Source organism: Dendrobium catenatum, unplaced genomic scaffold (genome assembly GCF_001605985.2).
Source record: "Dendrobium catenatum unplaced genomic scaffold, ASM160598v2 fragScaff_scaffold_1228, whole genome shotgun sequence".
NCBI classification, from domain to species: Eukaryota; Viridiplantae; Streptophyta; class Magnoliopsida; order Asparagales; family Orchidaceae; genus Dendrobium; species Dendrobium catenatum.
In genome coordinates, this window is record NW_021319690.1 from 761,624 (window position 1) to 774,813 (window position 13,190).

The 13,190-nt window shown below is 36.4% G+C and overlaps 1 protein-coding gene across 1 annotated transcript; it reads left to right on the forward strand.

Moving 5' to 3' along the window:
• Window positions 1–186: 186 nt before the first annotated feature.
• LOC110096166 (protein CONSERVED IN THE GREEN LINEAGE AND DIATOMS 27, chloroplastic) lies at window positions 187–10,531 on the forward strand. The gene is made up of 7 exons (XM_020821959.2): window positions 187–581; window positions 707–859; window positions 1,083–1,160; window positions 8,295–8,390; window positions 8,876–8,911; window positions 9,689–9,864; window positions 10,073–10,531. The coding sequence occupies exons 1-7, from the start codon at window positions 345–347 to the stop codon at window positions 10,233–10,235; spliced, it is 939 nt and encodes a 312-aa protein (XP_020677618.1). The 5' UTR covers window positions 187–344; the 3' UTR covers window positions 10,236–10,531.
• Window positions 10,532–13,190: the final 2,659 nt, after the last annotated feature.

Consider the following 13,190-nt stretch of genomic DNA (forward strand, 5'->3'; position numbering starts at 1 on the left):
CAATTCCTTGCGGTCTTCTTCAAGTTCAATTTAGCAAGTATTTCCAAGACTGAAAAGCACACAGCGGCAGCGTGTGAGAAACCAACCACCACGTGTTTCTCCTCACGCCCCCACAAGCTTTCCACAGAATCACTCAACAGTAACAGTACAGATCTCAAACAAGCGTTGGAGAGAAAACAGAAACAAAAAAACTCGGATAAGAAATCCAGAATCAGCTCAAATATATTTGCTTCCACCAAATATATTCATGGCCATAAACAAACCTCGCTCTTTCAGACTTATTAAGCTTCATCCTTTAATTGCTCTGTGATCTGCTAAAGCTCGGCAGGGAAAGCAGCGGAACTATGCTTCGGCTCCAGTTCTGCAACTATGCAATCACTGCAACAAAGATTGCCAGAGACCAAGCTCGCCGGAGTGGAAGCATACTTCGCCTTCAAAGCTTGAGTTGTCTGCCGTCGAGATTTCGCCATTTCTGTGTCGTCAAAGCGTTGAAGGAGGAACCAGATGGGCGAAGCAGTGGATTTGCCGGCCAGAGTTGGGATCCAGGGTTGGAGAATGAGGTTCCTTTTGAGCAGAGACCTGTAAGTTCGACTTTTTTACTTCTGCAGAGCACTGTATCTATATGATGGAACAACATAGCTGTTTTTTCCCTTTTTCAATAAGGATTTGAAAGTTTAAATATATTCTGAACCTATTGCAACTACAGGTGAATGAATATTCGTCGTTGAAGAACAGTGTACTTTACTCGTGGGGTGAACTTAGCCCAGGATCATTTTTCCTGCGCCTTGGTGGCTTGTGTTTAGTGACATTTACTGTTCTAGGAGCGCCGATTGCAGCGGCAAGTTTTAGTCCTTCTAAGGTATGAGCAAACACAGCAACCATTATGATCGCTAATAATCATTTCATGATCTAAAAAAATCTTATCGCATAAGTTCTATATGCAATGTACAATTTAGCCTCCAAACAGTATACTTTAAATAGTCATGATTCAAATATCATTAGAATCTGTAAAAGCAGCACATCAAGATTTCTTCTTGGATCATTCTGCTAAGGATTTTTGTGAATTTTTCTTGTAAATGTAGGATCCCCTCAGATTTGCACTGGCAGCTGGGACTGGCACTCTTCTCTTGGTGTCTCTCGTTGTACTCAGAATATATCTGGTATCGTACTTCTGTTGAGCTCTAGGCCATTGCTTGATAGTAAATAAAACAAATATCATATTATGAGATCATATATCAGCTTTTGATATGCAAATGAACTGAGCTGCTATGAGATAAAATTGTGTTTCTGGGACGCAATATCTTACCACGGAAAAATTTGGAAAATTGTGAACTTCAGAAGTCCCAAAAACAAAGCTTGAGCATAAATTTGAAGTAGGGGATAGCTTTTCAAGATTTCTATAGCCATAATTATCAGAAACTGGTAAGATAGATAATTTAAAATATGGTTTGGGCAGTTAATGCATGAGAGATATGCGGTCATCATCTTCACTGCAAGAATAGTATGTAATAAGATGTTGAGATGTTGAGGTGTTGTCTTTCATAATCCTAGAATTAGATGTTATATTAATATTTAAACCTTAAAAAAAAAAACTTTATAAGAATCATATCACTTATGCATAAATAATTATTTATAAATGCGTGTTGGACTATAAGGTTTCAAGTTAAAAATATTGGCATCTCATATATATTTTATTAGACCAGATTAAAGTTTGATTGTAGCTTGAACTTGATAAAGAATTTGAATTGTTTGAATGCAATTTTTGCACTCAGATCATGTTTAAACTCTATTTAAGGATGACAAAAACAAGCTTGAGAATAGTGATACTCGACTTGGCTCAACCAGTTATGGCCCTAATTATCGTTCCTAAGCTGATTGATCCCTAGATTTAAGAAGCCATTTCAATGTTTTCCAATAATATTACTAAATTGCAATTTTACACAGCCATGCGAGCATTCCAACATAGATTGAAGAAAAAAATTTCGAATGAACTCACTGCATAGATGGCATTTCCTTTCTAAGCATTCCTGCACCATGTTGCATCCCTTGATACACCACGTAACTCTTCTTTCTATGTATTAGTAATTGAGCAATTTTTTCCTCATATCCATATTCAGAACTTGATTGGTGCAGCCATTCAAATTTGTTTTGTTTCAAAAGTGTAATAGGATGTTATAAGCTCATCAGATCCAATGATGGTGTTGTTTGAAGGAAAATGAAATTAATAGATGTAAAAAACAAAAAAATGATGTCCACCAAATGATTTAAAGCTTGATATACATAGAAAAATTAATCAAATAATGATTCGTACACCAAAATAGCTAGCTAAAGATGGCATGAACAAGGTAGTTAACTTGGTAAATAGTTTATTGATGTTAGCGTGTTTTTTAATCTTCAAGAATATAATCTTAGTGACATTCTACCCACTGGATCGGAGTACTTTACCTTTTACGCAGAATATTGAATCGCTGTTTCTTTCACATTTACCCATACTTAGAGTTTCTGAAAGTTGAAGGTATCATCTGTAAACTGTGATCTTAGCGGAAAATTAGTTGGCTAATTGTTTGAAATTATATAGATTAATGAACAAATAATACAGGAAGTTCATCATGAAGTTTTAATTTTAGTAAATCAAATTTATTTAAGGATTCATAAAACACATAACATAAATTATTTTGAATAATTTCTATTCATGTAACTTTTCCCACATAATCCTCTTACACAAATATTATTAAATTGTCTAACTTGCTCTTATCCGCCCTTTGTTGTACATGTCCAAATCATCCAAGTTTATTTTTGATCACCTTATCTTCAATAGATGTCACTTGAATCTTTATTCTAATATAATCATTCTTTAATTTATCTTTCTGAGTCTTATGACGCATTTAACTTAATATTTTTATTTTTTTCACACTTAGCCTTGATGTCAATGACTTTATTCTAATCCAACATTTGGATTGAAAGAACCTTACCAGCCTATTTGTGGTTTAATAAAATTTACACATAAAACTCCACTCTCTTATCACATAAAATTCTTGATGTACTTTACCATTTTAACCATCTAATATTAACTCTAGAAATTATGTCTTCATTATTCTATATATTAGATCCAAAATACTTAAACTATATTACACCTGGGTCACTGGTGCCACCTTATATTATAAGAATATTGAATAATGATTTTGAACGTCATACCTCTGTAAAAAGAGATATAGCTAAAGAGAAAAGGAGAGAAAAAAAAAACAGTCCATTTATGGAAACTATTCAATATTAGGAGAAATTCACCAATATAATGACCACATACTCAAACGCAAGCATCAAACTTCTAAGGAAAACACTGTTATCAGATATATGCGGCACTCAGCAGTGATCTGCTCCACTTACCACCTGCTCCCCACGAACTTAAACATGCTTTAAGCCATAACTGTTAGATGCCTACCATAACATCTGCACCGTTATTCTTCACATGTTACCCTTTCATTATAAATAGTCATGTACACAATAACAGTGTGTGGGCTCTGAAAATTCGGCCTCGGCCTCCGCTCGCTTTTCCTTATTCGGCGAGGGAGTTTTAACGAACTAAGTTCCGAGGTAAATTTTGGAAGGCAGATGGGTTTGTAGATAAGACACTACCCAGAGATTTCGCCCTCATTTTGCGAGGACTTTATGATCTGAGTTCTGGTTTCCTATAGGCGCAAGCCCCTATAGTTAATTACCCCTCCCGATCACGAGAGAGAACTTTCGATTAAGGCTAGCCGTCAATCAGATAGGTTGTAAGCTTTCTTTTCGGTACTCATATCCTTCTCGTCTCTCTAATGGCGAGTACCGAAGCTTCCTCTGCTACTACTATCCCGTCATCTCCACAGTTGACATCACTATCCCCTCGCAACTAAAGTTTTTGATGACTAATGTTAAATCAGTTTTAAAACGTTCAGCTTACCACCACAAACTATCCTATATGAAGATCTCAGATCTTAAAACTCTTTGTTGCAAACAACTTTACTGGTTACCTTGATGGTTCCATTAACAACCCCCAAATCACCTTTCAAATAACTCATTTTCCCTCATTACTACTTACCTCACTTGGCATCTCATTGACCAAAATCTATTGTTACCCTACGTTATCAATTTTGAAACCTCCACTTAAATATGGTTTACATTGGAACGCCGATTACAAGCTACAAACCGCTCCGGCGTTCTCCAGCTCAAGAACGAATTGCATCAACTCAAAATGCAGGACAAATTGATGTTCCAATATCTTTCGGAAATCAAGCAGCTTGTCGATGCCATTAACGCCGCTGGTTCCCACATCAATCCCGAGGATGTCATCCTCTACACACTCAATGGTTTACCTCCCGCTTACAATGCCTTCAAAACAACCATTCAGACTAAACTCTAGCCCATCTTCCTTGATGATTTGTATGCCTTGCCATGTAGTGAGGAAGTTAACATCTCAACTGAATAGACACCTAGCCTACCACGTACTCCCCCTTTGCTCTAGCTGCAGGCGAGATGGTTCCTATCGTGGTCGTTCACCTAACTATTGCGGTAGTCATTCTCCCCCACTCTCCCACAATGGTTGTCATTTGTTCCCTCTGGTTGTTTGCCAAATTTGTGGCAAATAGGGCATTATGCAATTTCTTGCTGGCATCGTGCCAATCTTTCGTATCAGCATGCGCCAAGAGCTCTGGTGGCACAAGAAGACAATTTATCCATAGACTAGTTTTTGGACTCAAATGCCTCCACATATCTTACCTCTGACCCTTCCCAGCTTCAATCCATTCAATCGCCACTTGGTCACTTCCCACGTTCAAGTCGGCAGCGGTCATCACCTTCCCATTGCTAACTTTGGTAAAGGCATTTTACCCACGTCCGCCTTGAAGCTCAATTTACCCCAAATCCTTCATGTTTCGCATCTTACACAAACTCCTCTCTCTTAATAGACTTCTTAATGATAATGCCTGTTACATTTTATTTGACAATGCTGGCATTACAATAAAGGACTCCAAGACTCAGTAGATCCTCCTTTCAGGACCCAATCTACATGGCCTCTACCCAGTTAAGCTTCATTCCACACTTCATTCACAACAACCATCCACCGCCCCCGCTGCTCTTCTCATCACATCTTCCAGCTTCTCAACTTGGCACAATCAGCTTGGTCACCCATCTCTTCCAATTCAACATCCGCTATCCACCGAACTCAAGCTCAGACAGCCTTCACCCACTTCATTCCACTATGACTCTAACGCTCGTGCAAAAAGTCATCGCCTCCCCTTTAGTCTAGTTTTTTCTACTACTAGAAAATGTTTAAAACTTTTGCATATAGATATATGGGGTCCCTCCCCAGTTATCTCAAATCAAAATTATAAATACTACATTCTATTTGTGGATGACTTTACTCGATTTTGTTGGCTATTCCCTTTAAATTTTAAATTAGATGTGTTTAATACTTTTGTCAGCTTTAAGCAACAAGTGGAAAAACAATTCCAAACTCCTATTAAAATGTTGCAATCCGATCACGATTGCGAGTTTGTCAATTTCAAGTTTAAAAACTATGTAAATAACTATGGCATTATTCATCGTCTTACTTGTCCTTATGCTCGTCAAAAAAACGGCATCGCTGAGCAAAAACATTGACACCTCTTGGAAACAATGCGCTCCCTCATATTTGAAGCAAATATGCCTCATATTTATGTGGTGATATGATCCTAACAACAACTTACCTTATCAACCATCTGCCCTCTAAAAACACCTGAAGTCTCTCCCCATATGAGCTCCTCTATCTACAACCCACCTTCTTATGATCACTTATGTGTGTTTGACTACTTATGCTACCCTTGTTTACCCCTTCCACTCGCCACAAACTTGAACCATGATCTCTACCCTGTGTCTTCCTTGAGTATGCTACTGACTCCAAAGGCTATAAATGCTTGGAGCCCCGCACTAATCGCTTCTATCTCTCTCGGCATGTCATTTTCTTTGAATCAAAATTCCCATTCAAACTTTCATCAATAACTTCAACATTTCCATAGTCAACTACCTCTTCTCCACTCACAATTGTACCGACCTATATTGCCTCACCTCCCTCCACGGTCCCTCCAACCACTTCCTTCACGGAGCATTCTTAAAGCCCACTCCATGTTCCAAATTCTTTCTCTTCTAACTCAGCAACTACACCATATCACTTTAGTTTACCCACTACCACCACAATTCTCATACCACACCTTCCAAAACTTCTACATCTTCTGCTCCACATCCTCCACCAGCACCATCACATGCTAACACACTTCCAAACTGGACATCTAAAGCCCAAACAAAAACTTGAACTTCATCATCAAGTCATCCCATTCTCTCCACTGAAGCCAAAATTGCATGCTGCTTGGAGAGTCGCTATGTCCACTGAATTTCAAGCTCTCCAAAATGAAGGCACTTAGTCCCTAGTTCCAAGAACCAATGATCAAAACGTATTTGGATGCAAAATGGATTTACAAGACTAAATTTTATCCTGACGGGTCAGTTACTCGTCACAAAGCTCGATTTGTGGCTCAGGGTTTTAAACAGAAGTTTGGCATTGACTATATGGACACATTCAGCCCTATTGCGAAATTTTCTACTATTTGACTTCTTCTAATTGTTGCAACCCATTTTTAGTGGCCGGTTCTACACTTAGATGTATGTAACGCCTTTTTGCTTGATAAACTTGATGAAGTCGTCTACATGAAACAACCTCTTGGGTTTCATGATCAACAATTTCCTTTGCATGTATGTCACCTACACAAATCAATATATGACCTAAAACAGTCCCCTCAGTAGTGGTTCTCCACATTCTCCAGTCATCTCATGCAATATGGCTTTGTTGTGAGCAAGGCTGATCCTTCTTTCCTGATATTATATAAAGGCTCTATCTCCCTCTGCTTGCTTGTCCACGTGGATGATGTGCTTCTCATGGGAAACAGTCAACAGGAGATTGACAACCTCCTTGAGAATTTAAACTCCTCTTTTCTTATGAGAAATTTGGGCCAGGTCGCACAGTTTCTTGGAATTCAAATACAACCTCTTCCACATGGTCTGCTCTTGAATCAATCACGGTACATATCTGAGCTGCTCTACAAAGTAGGTATGCTTCATTGCAAACCTGTTCACAACCCACTCCCAACCAAACTGCCAGCTCCAGCTGCTTATTCTCCCTTATTCCCTCAAGCTGAGCTCTATCGAAAACTAGTTGGCTCGTTGCAGTACATCACCATTACACGGCCCAATATCACATTTTCCATCAACCATCTCTGTCAACATATATATATATATATATATATATCTGTCAACATATGCACAAGCCTTATCAACTTTACTTTTAGCTACTCAAGCGGGTTTTACGCTACCTCCATGGCACTGTCACATATGCACTGCCAATTACAAATTCCTCTCTTCAGTTTTCAGCCTATGCAGATTTCGATTGGGTTGCTGATTCCGCTGATAGACGTTCGGTAGTTGGATTATGTACATTTTCTTACAACAATCTCATCTTTTGTTCTGTCAAAAAGCAACCTACAAATACACACTCATCCACAAAGGCGAAATACTGAGCTTTGGCAGCAATTGCGTGTGACATCTTGTGGCTGCGACATCTTCTACATGACTTTTAAATTTCTCTATCTGTGCCCAGCTCTATTTTTTGTGACAACACATCTGCCATTGCTTTGGCTAATTATCCGATTTTTCAGACCCGTACAAAACATATCAAAGTAGATTATCATTTTATTCGGAATTGCATCAAAGCCCAACATATTGTAGTACATCCCATTGCCTCACATGATCAATTGGCCGGCATCTTTACAAAATCTCTTTCTACAACCCGCCTCATACAACGAAGGTGCAAGTTAACTATTCAACTGGAATTGTCAACTTGTGGGGGTGTTATTAGATATACGAGGCATCAGTCTCAGCAGTGATCTGCTTCACTTACCACATGCTCCCCAACGAACTTAAACATGCTTTAAGCCATAACCGTTAGATGCCAGCCATAACAACTGCACTGTTATTCTTCACATGTTACCCTTTCATTATAAATAGTCATGTGCACAGTAACAGTGATAGTAGTAATACATACTCTATTCACAATATTATTTCTGCTATGTATTTGTTTTTATCTTTGCTACAGGTTGCAGCTCTTTAAACACAGTTGCGAAAGAAAAAAAAAATCCTCATAAATTTTATGATTGTGCATATAGTTCATTTTCTTACAAGATGTCCGTACTTGTGCTATAATAGCTTCCTCTTTTTTTTTTATTCAACAGGGATGGAGCTATGTTGGAGATAGGCTACTGTCAGCAGTGATTCCTTATGAGGAGACGGGGTGGTATGATGGACAAATGTGGGTGAAGCCACCTGAGGTAAGCACATCGTTCTACAAAGGTTGTAAACCTGTACTTTTTTCACTTATACTATGTTTGAACAGTTTTCTTATTGCTTTCTAGTACAAAATTTTTTAATTTTATACTAAAAAATTATTTTAGAAAACAATAAGAAAACTGCCCCAAACGAAACCTTAATCTGCTGACATATAATTGATATCTCGTGTACATTATAGACAAGTTTAATAAATCACTGAAAAAAAAAAAACATGTAGAAATATAAAACATAAATGGCACAATTTTAGGCCTCTTAAAGGGAACCTCAGTAAAAAAACTATTTGATTCGTCCAATCATGATTTATGACTTAATTTTAAGTTTGAATAATTCATACATATATACATTTTATTCTTCATGTCTTTGTGATTGAAGCTTATTATTAATGAAAGCATATGCTAGAAGAGACTAACACATAGCAATGATCTTTATTTTGTAAGTAATGAGTTCTTAAATTTCTTTATTGCAGGTACTTGCTCGTGACAGGTTATTGGGTTCTTATAAGGTACGTTATAGTAGATGCAAAATTTTTTAAAGAAAATGATCATTTCAATGCATCATTAACATTTGTACACACACAGTATAATTTCAACTAAAATAAACAGATGTAACGAGCAGTAACTAAAAGTATAATAAAGTGTTAGGATAACCCATCGATGTTTAGCTTGGTTGGTGGGCGAGTATGATTGGGAACCCCCAAACTCATGCTAGTTGTGCTAGATTCCGCTCGAGCGGCAGTGCCTCTTAAGTTGGGCCCAAATGCGGGCCAGGAGGTTTATGGGGTGGGTGCCTCTTCTAGGTCAGTTAAGGATTAATCACGCCGTCAAGTGCCCTTTCGGGGGTAGCACCAAGTGGATACCCGTTCCCAAAAAAAAAAAGTGTGAGGATTCATGCCTGAGCTATCTATCTAATAGCCTTGTGTCTTATATAGTTAATTTTCTTCGTATGAAGTTCCTATCCAAAAAGATAGTTATCTCATTATTTTAGAAAAGTAGCACTTTTGATATCACGTAAATTTGTTTTTTTAATTCAAAAGAATTTTTTTTTTAATATGATAGGCCATAAGGGGCAGCATAATTTAGAAATTAATATATGCCTGCAAAAATTACCTTAAAAGTTATGGTATTCAGTATAGAAAATCGATATTACAAATATAAAAAGAAAATATTACGAAAGAATTCTGCTGTAATTTTTATATGAAGGAAGAATAAAATACTTTCATTACAATGTTATATTTAAAAGTTAGAAATTAATTATGAATTTTACACCAAACTATTATCAGGTAAAGCCAGTGATCAAGTTGTTGAAGCAAACATTAGTGGGCACAGGAGCTTTATTGGTTACTGCAGTATCATTATTCATTTTGGCTTCCCCTGTAGAGAACTTCATACATTCAATATTCGATTCAAAAGAAATCAGTTCAAATCCCCCAGTTTCTAACGTTAAAATTAATCTAAGGTGAGAAATTCTATTATTTGCATTTTGTGTGGTCAAAGGTTTTGTTTGGGAAGGCTTTCCTTACTGCTTCCTAAAGCAGTTTTTTAGTAAAAAATTTTAAGAAGCAGTGCTAAAAAGTTGCTTTAAGAAACAAAAAAAAAGCCGTCACAAACGAAACCTAAATCTACAACTTAGCATTAATACATGCCTGATGACAAGATATTTATAGCAAGAAAGAACTGCTAAGACTACCAGTGGAGGTAATTAAAGACGATGAACTGGCAGCTGCAGCAGCTGAGGCTGCTGATGGAAGACCAGTTTACTGTAGAGACCGGTTCTATCGTGCGCTGGCTGGTGGACAGTACTGCAAGTGGGATGATCTACTGAACTAATGTCTTGATGTTTCTGTCAGTTGAAGCTATGATGAAGATAATGCAGATTCTAAGAGCTTAAATAAAAGCCAGGGAAGTTCACTTCTGCTGCAAGAGAAAGCCATTGTGAAGAAATAGATGTTCAAGGTTAGAACAATCTTGTAATTATGCACCTAAAGCCTATCCAAGGTCCAGATTAGCAGAAAGCATCATATAAGTTGCAGAAAGCAGTTTGTTGTTTGTGAATAATCTGTCAATTTGTATTGGATGTTTTATATGATATTTATAATGAAAATCAGATGATTTTAGCAAACTAATAATATGGTATTGATGCTTAAAATATGAAGTGACCTCAAGCTAGCGAGAAATTATTCTGTGTGGATGCTGAATGTCGTTCGGAGACCAATCAAAATGGGCCACATCAGTATCGTGGCTCGGTACTGCTCGGTATTGTTGGTGTGGCTCATTCTAATTGGTCTCCTGATGTAGAGCTGCTTTCAGCGTCCCGCATAGAATAATTTCTTCAAGCTAGCAGCCTAATATCATATAAATAACAGATTAATTATCAAAAAGAGAAATGCCTGAGTACCGCCATTTGCAGGGTAAAATTTCTATCTTTTTCCTTCCATTTGCTATATTTATTGGCAACCTCAATTTCCCAATTAACCCTTCTTACCCACTGTGTTCTTGTTCTTCTTGGTGCTTTCATTAAGCTAATCGTCTATATATTATCTTTAAACTTCTAATAATTCATATTGATCATCTTATAATGCCTATCAAGGACCAATACTTGATGCAATGATTTAAAGTCAATCTTTTTGATAGTTTGATTTGTCATCCTAATAGAATAATGATTAAGATTTTGTTTGGGACGGCTTTTTACTGCTTATTTAATCAGCTTTTTAGTACAAAAATTAAAATTTTTGTACTAAAAAGCTGTTTTAAGAAGCAGTAAATATGTCCTCCCAAACGAAGCCTAAGTTGACCAACTAGCTTCATTTGAATTTTGAAGTTCCTATGTATTATCGTCTACTAACGACCAACGTTTGACATCTATCAACTAAAGAAGTCAACAATGCCTTTCTTAGTAATCACTTGATCTCTCCTCATATTAGCGGAGCAACCAAGCAGACCACTCACCGTCACCTAACTTCTAGCAATTCTTATAGAACATTATTTGATGCTCATCAGTGGTTGATGTCTATATTTTTCGATCGTATGTCTCCCCTCCTATTAGGATAACAACTAAGGTAACTGTTCTTTATAGAATGAATTTTGACTTTCCCCATTTACTTGAATATGAATGATGATACATACGAACTTTATCAACCATCAATGTATGAAATCCTATCTTTTGGGTCATCCAATCTCCCCTCTTATTAGTAGAATACTCAAGCTAATTATTGGCTATAGATCACCCTATTACTTGTGACATTCTTCATCTTCTTGTCTGGTAAGTATTGCCATTAAATGCTTGTTAGCCACTAGCTAGCTTCTAATGTCTAATGCTCCTTAACAAAAATCAACTCTAAGGCCTAAAAACTTCTTCCAATACCACCACATGAGACATCTTCTACAATCCATATTTAGTATATTGGCACAACAATTCCCCACACAGTGGGATAAATATCTTGCTGCACTCCAAATTGCACAATGGCCCCTTTTATGAGGCCATTTCTAATCTAAAAACTTAAATTTCACTCCAAAATACAGTAATATATCAAATTGTAATAATTTATCTTCAATCGAACTTCATTTTCTAATACCAAAAAAGAGTATTCTTAGTATATTATTTATCATATTTTATTTTATATTTTTTAATTATATATTTATATTTATCAATTTTTTTTAATTAAACCTATTATATATATAATTTGAAATATTAATGTCCTATATAAAAAAAAATTATATTTTAAATTTTTGTTATTCGATTTATTCTGCATTTTGATTTTTGCTTTTTATTTTGTTAAGGTATTGTATTACTGGATATCATTTAAATATGTATGAGGATTTTATTTTAATTTATGTATTAATGTTGTATCTTAAATAAATTAATTATGCAAAATATTTTAATTTTTAAAAAATAATATGTTTCTAATTTATTATTTCTTAATTAATAATAATAAATTTTACACTTAAAATATATATTATTTTTAATATTTAATTATTTTAATATTGTACTTGCCCCCCCTCAAAATTGAAGCTGGTTCCGCCCCTGGTCGCTATACAACCATTTGAAGTCCGGCTGAAGAAGCTCTAATACTAATACTATATAACTATTTCAATCAAATTAGGCTCCATAATTTATTTATTTTTTCATCTATCATATGTGATTTTAAATCATGTATATTTATAGGAGTGAAAGGATCCATGGTCTATAGTCTTAAAAAAAAAAAAAAATCTCTCTACTCATTTAAAAAATATGAAACTTGCATTTGTGTGTGTGGTCATCATGCAGGCATAAAAACTTTAAAATTATCTGTAACACCTCACAACTTCAACACACAACCTATTACATGCAGGCCGATACGTGGATGAATCGAATTTGCTTCTTATATATAAATCTTTGCAAGTGGGGCGGCAAAGATTTAATTGAGAAACAAAGTAGCAAAAAAAAAATCCAAACAAACTGGGCCACGTAAGCGAGACCAAATCCATTAACTTTAAGATAATGGACGGCGACGTTGCGATGTCGGCAGGCATCTTCTCTTCTCCGTTCGACTCAGCTCCCACAGCCTTTTCCATCCACTTGTGTGGACCAAGCATGCGCGTGGGCCCCAGGCCCCAATAGCTCAGCCCAAACATTTAAACTATCGGTACTTTAGCAATCGGGCGGGTTCTCAAACCCGGGAGACCCGAGACGAACCTCTTTCTAGCGGGCCGACAATTATCTTTGATCAGAAGTATGCAAATTACAAATGGTTAGGGGTGCAACCGAGTCAAGTCGGCTCGGACTCGACTTGATAAGTCCTCTTA